The sequence below is a fragment of the Terrapene carolina genome, unplaced genomic scaffold (genome assembly GCF_002925995.2).
Source record: "Terrapene carolina triunguis isolate 2854851 unplaced genomic scaffold, T_m_triunguis-2.0 Scaffold210, whole genome shotgun sequence".
Classification (NCBI taxonomy): Eukaryota; Metazoa; Chordata; order Testudines; family Emydidae; genus Terrapene; species Terrapene triunguis.
In genome coordinates, this window is record NW_020664561.1 from 31,961,139 (window position 1) to 31,983,605 (window position 22,467).

The following is a 22,467-nucleotide window of genomic DNA, read 5'->3' on the forward strand; positions in this document are numbered from 1 at the left end:
TTCTGAAATTTTTACCCCTTGTCTACTTTTGTACTCAACCTGCAATGAAAAGTAGGGGCTCTGATTCTAATCCATCTCCCTGAAATACAAAGAAGTATTTAGTTCTGTTTTAGGGGGGTTCTCGCCTTTACAATATATTGGCTTTATAGTAAGAACAATGATAAGTGATATGCAATTAAAATGTTCCATATGGTGCAAAAGAAAGTGTACTATCAGTGTATACAACCTCCTGTGCATGAGGAAATAATGGCTATATTTTGAATAAAGGCAGCATCAAAGGACAGTATGTACTCTATAATGAGATTCTGCAACAGCCTTAACAGCCCTTAGGAACCAAGCATAGTAAGATGTACAAAAATATCATCACTACATGGGTGATTCTAGTAGGATTTAACCTTATTAGAAACCTGGTTAGGTCAATATTAAGAATGTAGAGTCTTTTTTTATGCAATAGTCTGACCATTTATTATAAGGACTTAAAAACTTGCTGAAAGCTTTGAGCTAATACTGTAGGAATTATTTTGATGCTAACTCTAAGTCCTCTCTACTGATAGGAGAGAGAGACCTGCAGCAACTGTTGCTATGAGACCTGCCAGATACTATGACTCAGGCACAGAGAGCACTTAAGGTACCTTGATCGGGTGACAAATTGGATTTATACTCTGGAGTTACAGTACTTTCCCACTGGGGTGTCTCGGTCTCCAAGGCATTTAATCTGTCAGGAGTTCAATAGCTCTCATTTTAGCTCTACTACTATTCACAGAGCTGCAGGATAAGGGCACTGTCTGTTCTTTATTTAGGTGCCACTGAATGAATTTGAAACAGTGCAGAGGACTGCTACAGGGAGGAGAAAGGAAAAACATGAACATTCTTGACCTGATTCGATGGCTTTAAAAATAGCATTTAAAAAAATTGCTGGGGAGGCTAGGTTTTTTCTTTCTTTTCCCAAAGGCTCAAAGCGGAGTTAGATGCCCCACTCCTACTGAAAGTCTGTGAGCCTTTGAAAAAAATCTCCTCCTAGTATATCAGAGCAACAGGATTCCTTGGGGCCTTAACAATAGGACAGCAGCTCACAGCGTGCTGTGTGTCCTCTGCTTGGTCCTGAGCCTATCCTTCCCTGTATGTGTGTGTAATATTTGACAATCACGTTGTCAGTGGAATACATTGATGGTGCATTTTAACTGGGTCTTACAACCAGCTAGGCACCTATACCCTTGTCATCACAACAAAGCATTCCACTGATGTACTCAAAAAGTGATTCTCCTTGAGAAAAGTGTTTCATGGAAGGAATCAGTCTAATTATGGGACACAAGCTGGCACAGCAGTGCTGCCTATCAGCAAACAAATATCACTTGTACCAATAAGACAGGAAGTAGGGAGGAGGTGGATGGGAGATAATCTTGATGACAATTTATCCAAAGGAGTGTGCGGGGGAGGAGAGCTGAGGAAGAGGACTCTTCAGATGAAGATGCCGTTAAATTAAAATAAAGTAGGAAGAAGCCTCAGCAAGACTTCAGGGACGAGGCAACTTTGTGGATCTAAAGAAACAGCTCTTCATCTTTGCTATAGTCCTCACTGAGCAAATGTTGGTACTCCTAGCCACAGAGGAGCTACAACATGTGTACAGTACAAACCCCACAGCATTCAAGAAGTACTGAATGCGGCTAACAATCCTGAAGAACATGCCTGTGATCAAATAGGGCCGCCGTGTCTGAATCTGCTTATGTTGCTTTAAAAATAGCTATATGTGGTGGAGAGTCAAGCTGTGAGATTTGTAGAAACTGGTAAAATGAGGTAGCAAAAGGGTAAAGGAAGGACTCTGCGGGAGGGTTCTGAGGATTACATTTAGGACACGCTTAACACTATGGGTTATGAGTGAGAGCATGACAGGAGATAATCACAGGGCACAAATGATTACATGACTTAGATGTGGAATGCTTTGCAAGGGGTCAAGTTTTGAAGGCTACATGTTCTCTAGCTAAAATTAAGAACTTATTGGTTATCTTAATTTTAAGTGTGCATTATCTGACTTACTGTTAGCATCTCTGAGCAAAATCCACATGCTGGTGCTTGCCTCTGTAGAGAACAGTACGAATGGTGAATGTGGAGTCAGGAAAACAAATCCTTTAGGGGTATTGTATAGATATGTAGGAATAATAACTTTCAAACCCACATGCTATACTTCTGATTGTTGCAGAAGCCCTTCAAATATATTAAAGACTGTATCGCACCCTTGGAATTAAATAAAACACTGCAAATTATTAGCCTTAGCTGATACTTCATTTTACCTGTAACAATGGAGAGTGGGACCTCTCCTTTCCTTCATGCTTTTAAGAATGAACCATTTTAATGACTACAGAGGGCCACAACAAATTTGTGCTGTACCTGAGGATGCTTTGTTGCAGCTCGTTGGTCCGTTCCTGGTCTTCCCTATTGTGCTTTTGCATTTTTTCTTGCTCTTTTGGAGTGAGAGCACTCAGACCATCCAAGAGCCATTTCTCCCGAAGGGCCTTTTTCTAATTTCAGAAAAGATAAAGACAAGTGTGTTTAAAAAATGCTAATCAGTAACTTTCCCTATCTGCTTCCTAGACTGTAAGCTCTTTGGGGCAGGGACTATGTCTTTGTATGTGTTTGTTCAGCACCAATGAGACCTGATGGGAGCATCTGGACTCCCATAATAGAAATATAAATAAACAAGAGTAAACTGTTGTTGTTTAGTGATTGGTTTAACAATAGAGTAATTAACAGCAAAACATTTTCATTATCAATCATTCTGCCTTTACAGATGGGTTGAATTAACAGGTGAGCAGACCACATGTCACTTATTAGCTGTGATGGTTAACATTTGTAAACTGACCCAGTGTTTGAAATTTTTTGTTTTACTCTGTGCTGCATTAAAGCATAGGTACTATGGGCTCATGCCTAGGGCCCTAGCTCCTGAAGTCCTGCGGTTACATCTGTGTATATATATATATATCTTTTTATTTTTAAATGACAGTTTCCAGCCAGGATGGTTATAAAGAAAACCTTGAAACAGTCAACAAAGTGATGACTGCCTGAGTCTGCAGACAGCCTGAAACAATAGCTCTGAGAGCTGTTCCTTGCTCACTTGGAGATTGAACGTGGTACAAGAGTGGGGCTGCAGAGGTGGAACCATGGTGTAGGGGAATGGCTTGTATCAGCATGCCTAGAGCCCCAGGTTGTCTTGCCTTTTTCTCATTGTGTCAGTCTTCTGCTCTGTGTGCAAAATTCCCGTTGCAAGGGTTATTTAGAGGAGCTCCTGAAAATACCAGGAGAATTGTTGCCTGCTGAGCTTTCCCAGTGCAGGACTGGAAGGACTGAATTATTAATGCAGATCCTAGGATAAGACATGTGGGACTCTTGAATACAAGCAGGGTAAGCCTATCTGAGTTATTACACAGACCTAAGGGGGGGGCTGTTGGATTCCTGAATTTAGAAGAGGGAGGTCTGCCTGAATTAGGTTTGCCCTTCTTCTGGGTGCTGAGGGGCTAGAGAGTTTGGACTCTGTATGAGAACTAATACATAAATCCCAGAAAGCAGGAATCCAAGCCTTGAGTACTCTGGTGCAGAAGTAAATCACTGCAAGACAGAAAAAGGGTAGTAGGCTGTGAAGGGGCATGCTTCAGGATGGTGCTCCATCATAGACTCCTGAAGGTAAGTAGGAGGTATTAAACCCCACAAAGACAAAACCGCAGCAGTACAGATGGAGACCTCCCAGTCCTTTTGGAATGAAGTGGCACTCATGTCTGGTTAACGAGTGGAACCGTGCATTAGTATTAGGTGTTTGGACTTTTGCACCTGTAATGTTAATGAGCATTACTTAATTAAAACATGAGTCTGTCTTTCATCTGTGGTTTAGATTCTTTTGAGCTGGTGAATTGATCACACAGAAGGTGCTCTGAGTCACTTATTCATTTATGTATTTGTCAATTGCATGAAGTGGCTGCAGATCCACTTTTCACGGGATTATAAAGCACACTCAGTTATTACTCCCATTGTTTTAGAACTTGCTTTGGATCAGATGGCTATAGTGTCTCCTATGCCAGAGTTGTGCTTGATGCAGGAACGGGAGCTGCTCTGGTCTCAACACAGCTTAGAGCAGCTGCTGGGCTCCTCTAAATTGCACCATTGGTGTAGGGTTGTTAGAGATATGTTTCAGCATGCCCCTTTCTACCTTGATGTGTTCCTGTGCTGGGAAGACGGGGGGAGTGGGGAGAGAGGGGAAGGATGTGTCGGGTACAGGGCCAGATCTGTCATGTTTATGCCATCAGGGAGCTCCCTTCCAACAGGTGAATTCTCTGTGGGGTGCTTGTGAAAGCTATGGCTCCTTTGCACACCGGAGCAGTGCAAAGCCCCATAACTGTGTGTAGAGAATCTTGTCCAGACTTTGTAAATGAAAGACATCTAGAATGAAATGTGTAGGTATTCATCACTAAAATCTAAAATAAATAAGAGGAAATGTGTTAATTTCTCAAAGTGCTTCTGAGAAGCTACAAGTGTATTTTTACCCATATATACACTTTCCTTCACTGAGTAGATTCACTTTCAAATAGAAATAGGATTGAGCTGTGAGAAGCTGATTAGGCTCTGAAACTTTCCCCAAGACAAATTCAATGTTCCTGCACTTGGAAGGGCTGGAAGAGTGGCCCTGAGGAAGACAACCAGGAGTAGCCTTTCCCTCCCTAGGAACTGCACTCCCTGGTATCTTTCCAACCTGCTGCTGATCGATGGAGATGTGGCAGAGGAAGGATGGTCCTATGGTTAGGACTTGGGAAACCTGAATTAAGTTCCTGATCTGCCACAGACCTCTTGTGTGACCTTGGACAAGTCACTTAGCCTCTCTGTGCTTTAGTTCCCCACCTGAAAAATGGAGAGAACAGCTTTTCCCTACCTCACAGTGGTGGTATGAGGAGAAATACAAAGATTGTGAAGTGCTCAGATAGTATGGGCCATAGATGGATAATGCCTCTTGCCTTGCAGGACAATATTGAAATTCCTAGTGAAAACAACTAGGAAGAGATGTTAACATAAAATTCAGTCAAAATGCCAGTTTGACATAATATTTCAGCCTAAGATTGGAGGCCACCCCTGGGACGTTGGTGGGTACTGAAGCCCTTGGCTGACCCCTAGTCTGTTCACCCATTGCTGTGTTCTGCGAACAATCTTTAACTTGACAAATGATTCCTTCATTTTGGCAGCACAGCATCAGCTTCCTAATGAAACTGTTTGAATGGGAAGTGACTTTGTTTAGTTCACCACTAAGCCATCACAAGAAGCTAGTTCTGTGCTTGTACAAAGAGGAGAGGCATGCAACCTATTTTTTTTTTTTTTTGACTGGGTTGATTCTGAAAATCTTTCCAGTCACATTGCACTAGATGTAGGGTTATTGATTGAGGGCAGTTGAAGACAGAGGGTATATTGGGGCAGAGTGCAATCAAAAGACCTGTTTCAAGCTTGTTCCATGTAAGCATCTGACAAAGGTGGATGTTGACTGCTAACACACACCTGGATTCCTCACTCCCTTCCATGGAAGTACCCACATGAGGGGAAATCTGGATAGATGATCTTTGAGATTCTTCTTGCAGTATTTTCCTGAGATGGTTCCTTTGTGAAGTACAAGGACAGGGTTTATCCCTCCCCACTGCAGAATGGGCAGCTCTTTTCGCCTCCATAAGCTGTGGATCTGCCTGTGAAATCTGAAGCCCTGTGTCTCCAAACTAGCTCTGGGGCCTCCTGGTCCTTTTTTCAACTCCGAGGTAGTACAACTCCATCACAGTGGTGCTGCCAAAGAATCCCCAGCTAGCAATCACCCCTGGGACCCTACCTTTAAGAAGGGAGGCCAGTGCAGAGGGGGCAAAAAAAACGTTACTAGAGCTGGGCGGATTTCTTTACATTGAATATTAAATTTGTTAAAGAGGCAGTGTTGGAGTGACCGAAACTTTATGAATTTGGGTGGAATTCGGCAAATCTTTCAGCTGACCTCCCCCCTCCCCCCGAATCCTCCCCTTATTTTTGGTTGAAACTGTTGATTTCAGCATATTCAAAACAAACCATTTCAGTGCAAAATGTTACTCTTGAATTGCCATTCAAAATTTTGTTTCACCCCCAAACAATTTTTGAATATTTGGTTTGGTGAGGGAAAAACTGAAAAACCTCAGTTTGGTTTAAAGAAACCAATTTTGGGGTTTTTTGGTGGGGGAGGGTTAAATTTGGCCACTGGCCCCAAAAAACACCCAATGATTTGTTCAGCTCTAAATATTAATGCAGCCTCCACTGGGCTTGCATTTGATAAGTTTGATTAACAGAAATTTTTTTTTATCAAGGGGGTAGAGACTTAAAACAAGAGAGAAGACAGAGTATATCTGAAGACAAGCACAATCCTCTTACTGCAACTGTATCACCAAGCCCTGTCAACGAATGTATCTTGGTCTCGGCATGATCAGATGTGTGATTGTGACCAGAAAGGAGATGACTGGGATTATGCCAGAATATTTGGCACTCAAAGAGTGTCTTCCCCTTGTCAAATCGGGACAATTCCTACAATAATCTAGTCTGATTAGGAACCAAGGTATCTTTTATTTAAATGTTTATGATAGGTAGGGCTTTCAGGGTAATGAGTTTCCAGGTATTGCTCTGCTTTGAATTGACCTAGCACTGCTTTTGGGGAAAGGAGATTATAATTTCCAAATATGACATAAGATCTGATCCTGTAGTTCTCAGACATGCATATTGCCTATTAGAGTCAATGGAAGTTTTTTGTACAAGGACTACAAGGATAATCCCCATCCATATAAGCACAATAATATAAAAAATAAGCACTGTGGGTAAATTTCCTATTATAGCTTTTTTGCATATTTTATTTCATTAGTCGCACTTTCATGAATGGCTTACGTGCTGTATAACTTGGAAATGTTTGTTGTATAAAGGGAGAAGCTCTGGCTAGAGACGAATCCTGCATGGCTCCACTGAAACCAGTATAATTCATTGAGGTATAGCGATAACACCTGCCTTTAGGCATGCAGAAACTTTCTGCAGAGCCATCTTGCTCTTCCTTCATTACAAAGAATGAAAGTGGCTCCAGTACAGTACAAAGTTATGCATGCTACAGTATGTTTGTACCTCTGATATCATGTTGACTTCTGTACATTGTATAGAAGAAAAGGATGCTAATACAATATGATGTGATAGCATTCCAGCCATTCTGAGAGTGTTATCATTGCCCCGTGTGGTTCATATTCCATCATGTTAGTGGTACTGACAATAGATTACAATGCTGTGAACAAACCCCTGAGCATGATCTGAGGGGGGTGTAGCTGGTCAGAGACCATAGAACAAGTCTGGAGTAATGTAGCAGGATGTCATTATTTTGTCCCCTGCATAGGTGTTCCAGAGTCTTATGTAAATTTTGTGGCTGGTCATCAGGTGCATATTCTATTTTCCCAATGTGCAAAATGCAAACCCACACACTATATCTAGGAAAAGGTCTGAGTTTTTCATATTTTAACAGCTTTCAAAAATAGGGTTACATACTATTCTCACAGGATAAACCCCTGGGATGGTAACACATATGACCTCCAGGAGATAGCACTTGGAGAGATATTGAAGGGGGTGGGGATAAACAGATTCACCAGGTAAAATGAAAGGATCCATAAAATCTGCTGGAAAGTCTACCCAGATGGCATGCATCTGATGAAGTGGGCTTTAGCCCACGAAATCTTATGCTCAAATAAATTTGTTAGTCTCTAAGGTGCCACAAGTACTCCTCGTTCTTTTTCCAGAACTATATGAGTCCCATCCTCCCTGCACATCGCCTCCAGCAGCACAACTGTGGTCCCTATACCTTTTCCCTTCCTCTCAATAGGAATGATTGTAGGTGCAGAGGGGAGTTACTGCTGGCTGCACCAGTAATCACTCCCATGCAGATTTAATGTATGCTCTGTACAGGGGAGGCATGCTACCCTTGGCCCAGGGACACATCTTTTCCTGACCCACAGAGCCCTAATCTAACTGATCTGGAGTGAGACTGCTGTAAGGGGGCTAATCCATGAAAGCCTCATTCAGGTTGGGGGCTTACCTGCCCTGTTTTGTTTCCCTCTACCACATACTGGAGAGGAGCAAGTAGCCCATAGTTGTGGGATGGAGAAAAGTGATGCAATGCAAAGCAATTTAGTGAAAGGGACAAACTTGGAAAGCCAGAATGCTGAACTAGATCTAGGGTGATAGTGGATGGTAAATGAGACATCAGTTTGCTGTGTAATATGCAAGCAAAACAGGCCAACATAATCTTGGTTTGTATATTGTTGTGTGCTAATACAACCAGTCATGGAACAGGGGATGGTAATACCTTTCCATATGGCTTTGCTGTGGCCAGGGCCGACGAGAGTGGGGGAAAGCCAGTACAAATTACTGGGGCCCGGCAGCCTGGAAGGGGGCCCAGCTTCCCCTCCCTCTTGTCGGCCCTGTTTAGCCGGTCCGCATTTGCTGGGGGGGCCCAAAAAAATTCCGGGCCCGGCTTCCCCCCCTCTCATTGGCCCTGTTTAGCCAGTCCGCCCTTGCTGGGGGGCCCGAAAAATTTTTTTCACTGAGGCCCGAACCCGCTCTCGGCGCCCTGGCTGTGGCCACACATGGGGATATTAAATTCTATTCTGACACTTCATTACCAGAAAGACACTGACAAATTAGAGGTAGTTCAGAGAAGAGCAAGCAAAGTTATTTGGGGAACAGAGGGATTGATTAATGGGGAAAAGATATATAATTAGTTCTTTTAGTAACTTAGCTGAAACTACTAAAGTGGGATAGAATAGCCAACAATACCTGAAGAGTGTAAACACTAATGAAAGAGAATAATATACTTAGGCTGGTACCAGAGAGTGCACACAGGAATCATAGGACAAACTTAGGAAAGGAAAAATCCAGTCTGAGTATCAGGAACAACTTTGTTCCATTGTATGGGTCACTGAAAGATAGACTGGACAAAGTACTGATAATTGTGCAATAGAGAACAAATCCAAATGAATGAAATATCCTGCATTAGCAGAGAGATGGACTAGAAGTAACATTTTCAAAAGTGAAAGTCAATGGGCCTTAGGTGCCTAAGTCACTTTGGTGCACCGTGTGCAACTTTCAAACACATCTAGTTTGAACGTTAGACTATGCCTTGTGATTGCGACATATGTGCCTGTCTTTCTGTGCACCATGATCAACGTAAAGTGGCTTCTACGTGGTTTCTAATGCAGTGACCAAGGAACATACACAGGTAATATTGGGGTAGGAAATTACTGCTCACAAACTAAAGAGCCCTTAAAGTCATTCTCTTCTCTTCCCCTCCCACCCATCCTCTCACTCCTCAAACCGTGTGAGTGTGTGTGTATCCATACCCATATGCAATTGGGTTTTGAAAAAAATAGCTCTGAAGGACCAGACACTCAGTTAGTGTGAGCCAGTGTGACTGATATATACCAGCTGAAGATCTTGTCTTTAATATGCACCTGTGCAGGGCAGTGGGTGCACTTGTACTATTTAACATAAATAATTATAGGTCATTGTTCCTGCAACATAGGGATTGTTTTTGTGTATTTTAAAATAGATACCAGGAACAAGGGGAAAGAATCTCCATAGTCACTATGTCCCCCAGTTCCGCATGGTATCTTAACTTCTGCTAAAACTGAGGCAATTTCATGTCCTTGAAAGGGGGGGGGGGGGGGGGGGGAGTGCCCTACAGCATGCCCTACAGCATGCCCTAGCATTAATAAGAACAAAAAGGATGCTTGAGTTTGTTCATATAGGGATAGAAAATAAATAGTATTGAATATACTACAATGATGCTTCTTAAATAGTGGCACACTCTTGTTTGGAGTACTGTATTCTGTTTTGGGAAGCATGTGGAAAGATGTATTTGAGTTTCAATAGCCCAGAGAAGGGCAAATAAGATATATGGAGATATTGCCAGGCTTAAATATGATGGGAGGCTGAAAAAAAGCATTATTATGAAAGAAGAGCTAGAGGGGACTTAAAATGGGAGTGGGCATCACTGTCCGCCAGTGACATTGGGCCCCATTTGCCATGCTGCAGTGATTGCAAGATCATGTGGCCTCCCCTTACTTTGGTATAGGAAGATATTTCACTTACTGCAAGTGCTTGGGGGCAGCAAGCGACAAATCTTTTAAATCCACAATTTGAGTCAAGGTAGGGCCTAGAGCAGTGGTGGGCAACCTGCGGGCCGCACGTGGCCCATCGGGGTAAGCTGATTGAGTGGTGCAAGACGTTTTGTGGATGTTGACTGTCTGCAGGCATGGCCCCCCGCAGCTTCCAGTGGCCACGATTTGCCGTTCCCGGCCAATGGGAGCTGCAGGCGGCCGTGCCTGTGGACAGTTGATGTAAACAAACTGTCTTGTGGCCCGCCAGCGAATTACCCTGATAGGCCGCAGGTTGCCTACCACTGGTCTAGAGGTACCAGTCAAGAACAGAGCCCTGTGATGCCATCAATATTTGAAGTGTATAAGAATAGGGTATTATCCCCTTGAAATTTCTACTTCATATGTGTATGTGCTAAAACAGGGACAAGCAAATGATATGCCTGCAATCTGTTAGTTGCAGGTTTTATGGAGTAGGGTGTTTCTTTTCCCACATACAGCACTGCACAACTGGTCAGGTTCATTGCAGTTTTTCCTGCCTTCCTCTAAAGCAGCAGGACCCAGAACTGAAGGATGTAATGATCTAGCGTGACAAACTCAGCTTCCTATGTTTTTGTGTGGGTGAAAGAGGAAGATGAATGGGACCAGGCTACATGTGCTTAATTTGAAGATGATTCAGTTTTAGATACACTTCTGTGTCGTGGGAGAGGCAATTCTGTGTAACTTGTTCAGGAAAGCAAGCCAAACCCCTGGTCTTGAAATCAATACCACTTTGCTGGATCCCTCTATCCAGACACGCAATTAATATGGGTCAAGATATGCTTAGGATCTTTGATAGCAGAATACCAGTTCTGCATACTTTCAAGAAGCAAGCCTTATGTCTTATTTAAATTACTTGAAATGCCAAACTGCCCTAGACAGAAGGGAAGCCTGAGAAAATAGTCATCCCATTTTTTAAATAATATGATTGAAGAGGTGGATCATCTGATTCATTAGTTGTGACGCTGACAGACCAGCCAACGTGTGTATGACCAATAACAATGTAACAGAAGGCATTACAGTGGTAATCAAGACAATCTACTTGTATGTGAATTTCAAAGAGCTGTACTAGACTAGCAATCGTCAACACTCATTCATTTGTAGTAATAGAAATCAAGAGTAGAGGCTAAGTGTATTGGTCTGTGTTTATCTATATCTTGTTAGAAGTTTAACAATGTAACCGGATTATCTTGTAGGTGCTAATTCCCTTTCATGTCTTATTTGCCTTAATTATGAATGTGACTATGTCCAGTTAATCTTCAGATCAAAGATATAAGATACTGCAAGAAACTCATATTATCCACATTGTCTTTGGTTTAAATATCTCTGTTATAATGCATGACTGGTTAAATGCCTTATGTGAATGAGTGTAAGTAGTTTACCAGTGTATGCATAGGAAATAGAAAATTAGCTTCAAAGCAAAGACCTGCATTGCATATTCTTCCTCGGGAGAAGGCCCTACTGTGACAATTACTGTGAGGAGGCTTGTCAGCTTGCTAGAAGAACTATAAAGGAAGCCCTGGGCCTGATCCTTTACATCTCTAGTTTGCTTAAACTTTGAACAGAGAACGTATAAGTTGTAAGACAGACATCTTCCAAATAATGATTTGGAATAACCTGGAAGATGCGTGGAAAGACTGGGACAGACTCTACATCTGGACTGCCTATTGGACTATAAATTTTTAAATTGATTCCAGAAAGACTTTTACAAATCAGCAGCCACACCATCTCTGCTATGAAACTGACCTAAGGATTTTACACACATTTGTATGTATATTGATCTTTTTAACCATTTGCAACTTTTTTTCACCCTTTTATTATTAAAATCTTAGATTTAGCTATTAAGGATTGGCTGTAAGTGTGATTATTGGGTAAGAGCTGAGACTCGTATTGACCTGGGGATAAGTGTCCGGTCCTTTGGAATTGGTGAACCTCACCTATGGTGAATCAGGTTTTCAATAACCCCTCACTATATTAGACTTGGCTGTCTAGATGGGAGTCAAGGGCTGGAATGCTTAAAAGGGACTGTATTTGGTTTCTTGTTAACCAACGTGGTATTAGAGAAGCTGTTTTGTTACTGGCTTGGTGAATCTAATTACAGGATAAACCCCCAGTTTGAGGCATTGTTTGCCCTAATCCTTGGAGTCAGCCCTGAGTGAAGCATTCTCAGTGTGGCCCATCCAGGCTGTCCGGTCACATCAGTGTTTTGAACACCATACTGATGTGAACTTGCCAAGTCTGACATCAGTGCGAAATTTGCAGATGCTTCTCCTATATGCTTCCCACAAAGGGTCACAACATTATTTCACTAAGGAGATGCATTAAATAAATTGATAGATGTTTTGCCAGATGAAAATAATCTGCTACTTGATGATTTTATCAAGAAGCTGCTATTTGCCATTTGGTTGCATCTGGTGATTATATTGCATTTTGTGCTGAAATTATAAAGTGAACACACTCAGTCTGACATGTGAAGTCCAGTTTTAAGCTGGGAATTATTTCTGGTTGTGATCTCACTTTAAGCTACAAAAATTATCAAACAACATTAGCCCCTTTATGTGAAGCTTTTGCACGATGCCCATTAAAGTCAGTTGGAGTCATTCTGGTAAAACTCAAAATAGTTCTGCAAATGTAACAGTAAACGCATGACTTAAACCCATAAATGGAAGGACGCTTAGATTGAAGGATGAAGCAACACTTAATTATAGCAGTCTTGCCTAATGTTAATAGCAGGGCTAGGACTTTCCTTGTGTTTATTATTTGACTCTTATAGATATTTTAAAATGTTGAATAACTTAAGCTGCTGATATTGACAAAATAATACCTTCAAATGCTGGTATTTTAATTTTTCTTCTTCTACTTTAAGACGCTTCTGTGTAATTTCTTCTTGAAGCTTTCTCTTGTCCTGGAAATTAAAAAAACCCACACATTAATTTTTAAAGTGATATGTCACTGCTTTGGTGCTTTAACTTGGACCCCTGGGGGGAATTCTTAAGTGATGTAGCACCACCACAGCACCACCGTCCTTCCTATTTACAGTGCAGAGGTCATGGCTAAGGAAAAGGGTTATGCCTGGGGTGTCCCTACACCCAGGCAATACCCGCCTCCTGGGATGGCCCCTTGGAGCCACAGATAGCTGCCATAATATAAAATAACCTTGTGGTTGCTCTACCTGTCTCCAGGAGACTACTGATTTGGTGCCCAGTGGCATAGGTGCTAGAACTAAGGGTGATGCCGCACCCCCTGGCTTGAAGTGGTTTCCATCATATACAGTTTGGTTCAATGACTCTCAGCACCCCCACTATAAAAATTGTTCCAGTGCCACTTTCAGTGGCGTCCAGAATCTGGGGAGAACATACTATGGTGATAGATGACTTGATCCAACTCCCTTTGAAGTAAGAAGAAAGACTCCTATTGACTTCAATGGGCATTGAATCAAGCACAGAGTAACTTGTACCGTTACAAGCACCCCTAATGGGCCACTCTACTGCCAATCATTGCTTTCACAATGTATTGCTATTAGATATAACAACTTTGGCACCTATTCATTTACATTAATGTGTGGTAGGGCAGTAACTAACTCATGTCTCACCTGCTGTTCTATACTATGATGCACCATAATAAGAACTGACGTAATGACTAGAGGTTATAAAAGACTGCATATAGGGATCTCTGACAGGGGTGTATGTGCCTCCTATGTGACTTAGGAAAAGGCTATGTCCCTCTACTGGGCAAAAAATTGGATGTTTGGTTCTCAGACTATCTGAGCTGCCAAATGTGGTAGGAAGAGCTGTCAGGATGAGCCTGGCCTAGCTGCTAGGAGGAGGAACTGACAGCTGTGGAGGAAGACAAGAAAAAGGAAGTGGCATCTCCCAAAGGATTGCTCAGTCTCTTTTTGGAAGGGAGAGGAGCTGGTCTTTACTCCACTGTCTTGCCTGGGAAGTGCCTGATCCAAGCAAGAAAAGGAGTAAATAGGGGAATAGAAGCCTTCCTTGGTGCAAGGCGATCCTGTTTATATTTTGATCATTTATGAACATTTTGGACTTAGGGCAGCCTCTCCCCACCCCTTTGTTCGTAAATGATCAAAATATAAACAGGATCGTCATTACAGTTAGGGGCCACGACTAAGGCAGCTGCCCTGCTGTGATGGTTTATTTTCCCCCTCATGATTGAGATGGAACGTGTGTGTTTGACTGATGTTGGACCTGCCTTAATGGACATGTAGCCCCAAGCCCCAGGGGTTGCTAGTGTCCTGTCAGAGAAGCCCTTCACTTACTATTGAAAGTCAGCCACTTCTGGTGTGAAGGCTATCAACTGTGTGACTGTTGGTAGGAACAGTACCTGTTTGGGGGACAGCAAGTGATAAACACCTAACCAATTGGAAGTACATGGGGAGGAATGTAGCTTGGTAGAGTATGATTGCCCCCATGTTAGACTGTAGTAAGTGAATTAGCATTGACACACTTTCTCTTCTGAAAAGGGTCAAATTACAAGCGGGCATAACTTCTGTTTTCCATCTCTCTGAAAGGTGCTACTGACCCATCTCTGCAATACAAGATACAACTTTTAAAGATGAGTTTAGATTTGGAATATAGCTTGACACAGTCCCTATAATACTTATCCATCAAAGATTCTTTGTTCTTCTGTAACTCATTTAACCTAACAATCAACGGATTTAAGATATTAGTGTGTGATGTTTGTCAGCAGCATCTATTATAAAATTTGCTTTGTCTAAGATCTGCTAGCATAGATTTCTTACTGTTCCACTTATCCTGATTTCAAGAACATGCCATCTCTGAACTTCACAGCTTTCTTTAATACAGAACTTTCCTAATATCACTGTATAAGTGTTCTTGAATTAATCCAATCGTTAGATGAACAGGTCATGAAGTCAGCCCGTATTTACAGAATAGGATACAGAAAGCTTCTCAGTTATTAGGAAAGTTACTTATCACAGTCCTGAAATCCCACAACATAACTCTCTCAACAAAAAGAAAACTTTATAATTCTTTTGTGCTCACATCTGTACTCTACAGCTGTGAGACCTGGACACCATACAAGTAGCATATCAAACAGCCAGAGGCCTTCCATATGCAGTCTCTGCGCGCCGTTATGGGGATCCACTAGCAGGACAAAATTACCAACTTAGAGGTTCTCCAAAAGTCAAATGCCATAAGCATTGAGGCCATGCTGATAAAGCTCAACTACACTGGGTTGGACATGCCATTAGGATGCCTGAATATCGATTCCCCAGAAAAATTTTCTGTGGAGAATTGGCACAAGGACATTGAAATCAAGGCCGCCCCAGAAAGCGCTACAAGGACAGCATCAAAAACAACATACACTTTGGTGCAAAAAACCCAAATGATCTTGAGAAGGCTGCATTAAATAGATCAGCCTGGCAGCACAAAACACTCAGAGCTTTCCAAGCCTTTGAAGAGGACAGAAATAATCGATTGTTAGTTGCAAGGGGAAAGCGTCATACTACTGCTATAGCTACCAAGACGCTCACCGATGACTTTGTCTGCCCAATCTGCTCACGAGCATGCGTTTCATGCTTTGGACTTCAGAGTCACTCCAGAATCCACAAAAAGAGAGAGCATGAAAACATCATCGTCGAACCGACAGACCACACACATTTACAGACTGGTCCACTTTCTAAGGGAACGCATTTTCTTAATAGTCACATTTTAAGCCAGACAATGCACCCATCTTAAGTTTATGCTAAAACATACCTGTGTTAACTTTGGTACAAATAATAAATTATGAAAGATGCCTTGGGAGTCCACATACTCACTAAAAAAATCTTATTTTAGCATTAAGAGGTCAAAGTAAACAATCAGGCAGCAAATACACTTTCAAAATGACAAAAATCGTCCAATAACAATCATTTCCCCTTGAACCATTTTTCTATACTGTTTACAAACTAACACAGAAGAGTGGTATATAAGAATACTGTACAAAAAGGCAATCATAAAGGGATAAAAGTAGAATGCAAAGAAACAAAAAAAAATCCAACTGAAAATGAGATCAATGTACAACATTAAAAGAAGGAAACATTTTTTTAGTGAACACCTTGCACATTTGTTTTACTTTTATCCCCAGGTTTCCTCCTATGCTCTGCTTCATCTTCAGGTTTTGTACTTGCATCCTTCATAATAGCAATTGCCACAGATAACACCTCCCTAAGTAACTACCCATTAACTAAGTAAAGTAAAACAAATTTTTGGTGCTGTATGGACACCTGTTCATCTGAAATTGATTGCTGAATATAGTGGGCCAAATTCCACACAGAAGCTGAACACAGGTGCAGCCTTCTAGTCATGAAAGGATTTAAGGCAGGTTGGGGCATTCCCTAGGGTGCACTTTGCTGTGCCTTGTCTAGATCTTACTGCAGTACAGGCTCTGGATTTTAAATAGCTGAATAAATGTTAAGTATTAGTCAACTGGGTATGGACACTTCCCCTTGAAGATTCAGCTTACAGGTAAGAAGCCTCTTAGCGCTCTTCACAATGGAGAGAGAGCTGCCCTGTTTGTGTGACGGTAAAGAGGTACCTATGCCCCTTTCTCTCATCCATATACCGAAGTGGGACATGGCCCTATGCCTTAATTTTTGACTCCCATTATAGTCTATGGGAGTCTTGCCTAACAAAATACTCAGGGTCACCTTAAGTCCTTCAAAATTCATGTGCGGAGGGGAGGAACCCTGTGCAAACCCTAGGGGAGGGGAAGGGAAGAGACAGCAGTCTCACATCATGGATCTTCCAGCCTATCATCCAGGCTAACTGTATACAGTTTTGTGGTTCCACTGCTTGTGAATGTGCATCTTTGGGAGGGTGGAGCCAACGTTTAGCCACTCTCCATGGTCCCCTCCACCACCAGAGCCGGAGAAGTATACTTCATAAGAAAATACAGACCCTGTCAACATTGTCTGATGCAGAAATCCTACTGCACCCATAGTCTTCCACTCCCAGCAATTCCAGCTTCTTCTCCTGTCTGCTAGGCCACACAGCAGAGGGTCTGTATTGTTAGGGCAATCAGTACAGCTAGCGAGCCAGCCTATGCACCTTTGCTTTTACAAGGATTCCTGGGAGTGCTTGTTGCTCATCCAAGTAGACAACAGCCTTTTGAGGACACACCCTCATCTCTTCTGCAGGGAGGGAAATGCCCCCCTAATGGGATGAGGCCAAGGAAACACCATTATCTGGAACTGTTCCCAAATACTTCCACTATTACTTTTCCCATGGAAGGGAGGACTTAGCCCTGTTTTTTGTCTCAGTATCAGTTTGCTAAAGCAAATGTTACAGATTCTACAGTTGGGGGCAAGTACTTGCTTCAGGCAGCAAGTGCAATAAATAAGAACCTGGCTAAAACCCCAAGCCTGACTTCTCATGTCTTATAACAGGCAGCACAGGGTATAGGAAGTAGTCACAAGTTTTTAAAAACTGCTTCTCAAGTGTTTCTAAGGAGAGAAAAGTTCAACCCCTTCCAGCTATTCCATCTGCTGGCCTCTAAAAAACTTCTCCGCTTTGAGGCTGTGCGCTGAAAACCAGGTTCCAGCTTGAGCCTGGTCTAGATGTCATTAAAGTTAATGAAAACATATCCAAAGATCTTAGGGGGGGAATAGATCAGGCCTTAAATGAATATGCTGTTACCTTTGTTTCCTAGTGCAAGGGTTTTCAAGCTGCAAGTCATGACCCAGTACTGAGTCGCGGAATGTAAGACACTGGGTCGCAGCGGCTCTGGTCAGCACCACCAACCGGGCCGTTAAAAGTCCCGTCAGGGGTGCTGCCTGGCTAAGGCAGGCTAGTCTCTACCTGTTCTGACACTGTGCTGCACGCCGGAAGCGGCCAGCAGCAGGTCCGGCTCCTAGGTGGGGGAGCCACGGGGCTCTGCGCGCTGCCCCTGCCCCGAGCACCGGCTCCACACTCCCATTGGCCGGTTCCCGGCCAATGGGAGCTGGGGGTGGTGGTGTCTGCAGGCAAGAGCTGCGTGGAGCTGCTTGCGTGGCTCCGCCTAGGAGCTGGACCTGCTGCTGGCTGCTTCTGGGGCGCAGCGCAGTCTGCAGGGCCGGGACAGGCAGGAAGCCTCAGGGCCGCCCAGAGGATTCAGGGGGCCTGGGGTCTTTGGTGGCACGGGGCCCCCACCGCCGAATTGCTGCCGAAGACCCGGCACTTCAGTGGCGGGTCCCAGGGCGGAAGGACCCCCCGCCGCGGGTCTTCAGGGCACTTCGGCGGCAGGTCCCAGAGTGGAAGGACCCCCTGCCGCCGAACTGCCGCCGAAGATCCAGAGCGGAAGAAGCTCCGAGGTCCCGGACCCCGCAAGAGTTTTCTGGGGCCCCCGGAGCGAGTGAAGGACCCCACTTCAGGGCCCCCGAAAAACTCTTGTGGGGGCCCCTGCGGGATCCGGGGCCTGGGGCAAATTGCCCCACTTTTCCCCCCCCACCCTCCCGGGTGGCCGTGGGAAGCCTGCCTCTGCACCCCGGCTGCGCCGCTGAGCGGAAGCTGCCTGAGGTAAGCCCATGCCCCAACCCCGTGCCCCAATTCTCTGCCCCAGCCCTGAGCCCCTTCCACATCCCAGACCCCTCATCCCCAGCTCCATTGGGTCATGCGCATCAACAATTTTCTTCAGCTGGGTCACCAGAAAAAAAGTTTGAAAACCATTGTCCTAGTGTCTAGTAGATGGGTGGTGTTTTAAGATGCAACAAGTAGAAACAAAGTCCAGTTCAACTCTTTATCAGAATTTCCATCTAGGATCCTTCATGTTTATCCGTGATGTGCTTAGTGCTGGTAGGTTTTTTTTTAATGCCATTGGCTATTTATGCAGGCAATATAATCTATCTTTGACCACTAATTGCAAGATCAAATAATTCTAACCCACCATATGGAGTGTGGGGGGGGGGGGTGAGGCTTGAAAACAAAGGCATTGACTTAAAGGTTGCCTGTAATTAATCAAACCTGAACTATCCTACTACAGATTTTCTTTTCTTTTTGTCTCCTCCAGAGCTGAATTCTGCCCCAATTTAACCCTTCTCTAATCTAATTGATTTCATTGGGGGTTAAATCAGGGTCCTGTAGATTTGAGTGACTTTTGTTGTTGTTACATCAACTTCAGCCATCTATGCTCCTTGTTTTAAAGAGATCTAAAAGTTCCCCCCATACATAAACATTCAGACTTTCAAAGCAGAATTCTGTTTAGAGCAGTAATGAAGGTGTCTTCTACAGTCTTTGGCATACATTACATTCTTTATAAATAACCCTCAATCTGTTGTTCTACGGAAAGCTGATAGCTTGGAATTCAGTCAGCCCTATGCTCTTTCTTCTGACTTTTACAATTTAAGCTTTAACGTTTGTAGAAACTAGCAATCCTGCAGTGTTACTTCATTCTATGATATAGGGGGGCAAAAAGATTTTAGGGTCCTCGTTACTTTTTGCCTGTGAAATATGGTAATTTATCAGTTGCAGAGCTTGTAGATCAAGAAGACCTGCTTTTTGACCTGGCATCCTTCATACACACACACTCTGGTATGAAGATAGCATTATGTATGTATGATCTGAGGTGTAATAATGACTTCAGTGCACTGGATTTAGTCTTTAAACCTATTAAACCACAATAAAATGAGTACTGGCAAATTTACTGTATCACAGCATATAACTTACAAAGCAAATAAAGGAAAAGTAACCATTTCCAGCAGAAATAGATGCTTTTTTCTTGTTCCTTTAGGGAACAAATGATTCTTCAGAAAACATACAATATTGTATTAATGCACTGATTTTTCTAAGCCTATCCTCATGAGTTATAACTGTAAGCACTTACTGTTATGGCCTGGAATCTTTCCTTCAGCAGTTCAGCTTCTTCCATTCTGGAAATTAAAAACAGACAAGCGGTGAAGGGAGAAGAAAAGATACCATAGGCAAAGAGCCACCTGTGAGGGGTTCAAGAAAAGCTGGGTGGTTTGTGATCCAATTCCACAGCAGAGAGAAGGGAGAATTCCTGACTTATCCGGCGAGTCTCTGAACAGATGAGCAGATCAGCCGAGGCAGACACATGTAATGAGGGTGCGGTGGGGAGGCAGCCGTGGAGAGTGCTGGCATGAGCTGACTGACAAGTTTGAACAGTGGAGCACAAGCCCTTTTCCTTCAGAAGCTGCCAACTCTTTGTTTTAATGTGCACAGTTAGCTGGCCATAGTTTCTTTAACTGTTTCATGCCCAAAGCACAGTGTCCAGGAACATGGTACAAATGCACTCAGACACAAGCCACAATTCACTTTTCCTTATATGTATGTCTTTAATGAAAAAAGTTTAAAGCAATATACTGTAGGCTTGAAAGCACCAATAATTGTACATAGTAAAGGAGTCAGATCCTCAGGATTCAACAACCTGGATAAGGACTACAGAGTCAGGCTCTCTCCCTGAACATCACCAGTATGCCTTTTAGAATTCTAGTGGTTGTGTTCTAACAGAGCTCTCATATTGGGTGGCTGTTCAGCTGACTGGAATGAGATGTGTATATCTGTCATGTGCTTTGGAACTTGGTATTATGCTGCTTAAGGGATGGTGTACGTTTTCACCTTTCTGGTTACATGACTGGGAGTGAGCCTTCTAAAATCAGACTAGGAAACCTGCAAAATGTGTGGAACTGCCTCAAATAAAATCCACTCACCGAAAAAATCCTAGCACATGCGTAAAAGCTGAAGCTGGGTACACATAAGATGTAATGTGAGTCTGGAATCGCTTCAGACCTCAGCAATGTGTAATTGTAATCTCTGCAAATATGCTGTATGCAAGGATCTGTCAGTGTCTCCACACTTTTTGCACTTAATGCACAGACACTAAATACACTGTGATTCAAATCATGGGATTGCTTCACATGTAATGAGTTGGTGCAAGGAAATGACTTTATAGATGTGTAAAATCTTTCCCTCACCCCATGTTCCATTCTGAGTCAGCACCACCAGTACCTGCCTATAGCTCATCACCTGGACTTTGCTTCTGAACCACATGCAAGATCCAAGCTGCTTCCAATCCTACCCCCTTTGCCTCAGGCTCCTGACTTAGCACTTTTTATTCCCCTGGCTGGGTCCAAAAGCTGCCCACCTACATAACTAGCAGTACATCACCATAATGGGTATAGACCAGCTACTGACAAATGCTGAGATGCAACAGAATTGACAACTTACAAGTGATCTATTCAGTGAGTGAATCTTCCCTCTACAGATCCTGATAGGATTCAATACTTAATTGCATATCCCATATTTATGCTATGCCATCATTTGCCCATGCATCTAAGCAGTATGCTTCCCTTCAGGCAGAGATTAGGGATGCATTAATGTCTTCAAGTTCCACCTTGAACTTTTGTTCAAAACTTGACATTATCCCATGTTCGTTGTGTGATGAGAGAACTAATTTTTTTTTGTTTCACTATTAACATGTTCTGCTCTTCCTGGTTTGGGTCAGCACCAAAAATTAAAAATAACACAAGAAAGGTGAAGTTTGCTGTTCAAAGCCCGAAGTACTGAGCTATCACAAGAGCCTGATTGTGCAAGTGTGGCAGACCCTGGAAGTTTGGATATGTCCAGATAAACATTCCCTTATGGATTTAAAAGAAAACAACTTAACTACCCCCATAGAATTTAATAATATCCCTGTTACAGAATCCTAGTGTGAGACAATCATTTTCTGTAACATGATATACTTCTATCGAACCTATTACTTTTTCATAGACTCCATCTATAGATTTGAATAAGGATGAAGCAAGTAGATCAGAGATCCCCTCTGGCCTTTTAAGATAATTCCTATAGATTCATGGTTTGGATGCTTACCTGAGTTTTAGAACTGTAAAAATAAATATACCTATTCCATAGAACTGAAAGGTCATTGAGTCTAGCCCCCTGCCTTCACTAGCAGGACCAAGTACTAATTTTTGCCCCAGATCCCTAACCCGCCCTTTCAAGGATTGAACTCACAACTCTGGGTTTAGCAGGTCAATACTCAAGCCACTGAGCTATCCCTCCAATTCCTAAAGGAGATGAATGCTAATGACCAAGATAAAGAAGCCATTTGGGGCCAAATTCTGCTCTCTGTCATCAGTGGAATTCCATGGATGTAAAACCAGTATGGGTTCAAACTTGACTTCAAATGGCCCCTTGATTTCCATTATCTTGCACCTCTTGTACACTCTTTCCATAGGCGTGAATGATTACAAAATTCTACCATTCTGAACTGGTTTGGTAACACTCTCTGGAGAAGTGTAAATGACTACACAAGGTGCAAG

The 22,467-nt window shown here is 42.9% G+C and overlaps 1 protein-coding gene across 1 annotated transcript in view; it reads right to left on the reverse strand.

Annotated features, from left to right (window-relative positions):
- LOC112119385 (palmdelphin) overlaps positions 1-22,467 on the reverse strand; it is a 70,986-nt gene that overhangs the window by 15,778 nt on the left and 32,741 nt on the right. Inside the window, exons 3-5 of the mRNA XM_024218033.3 lie at positions 20,010-20,055; positions 13,018-13,098; positions 2,386-2,516 (exon numbers count right to left, since the gene is read on the reverse strand). Of these exons, the coding sequence (XP_024073801.1) occupies positions 2,386-2,516; positions 13,018-13,098; positions 20,010-20,055 (258 nt within the window). The remainder of the gene's footprint in view (positions 1-2,385; positions 2,517-13,017; positions 13,099-20,009; positions 20,056-22,467) is intronic.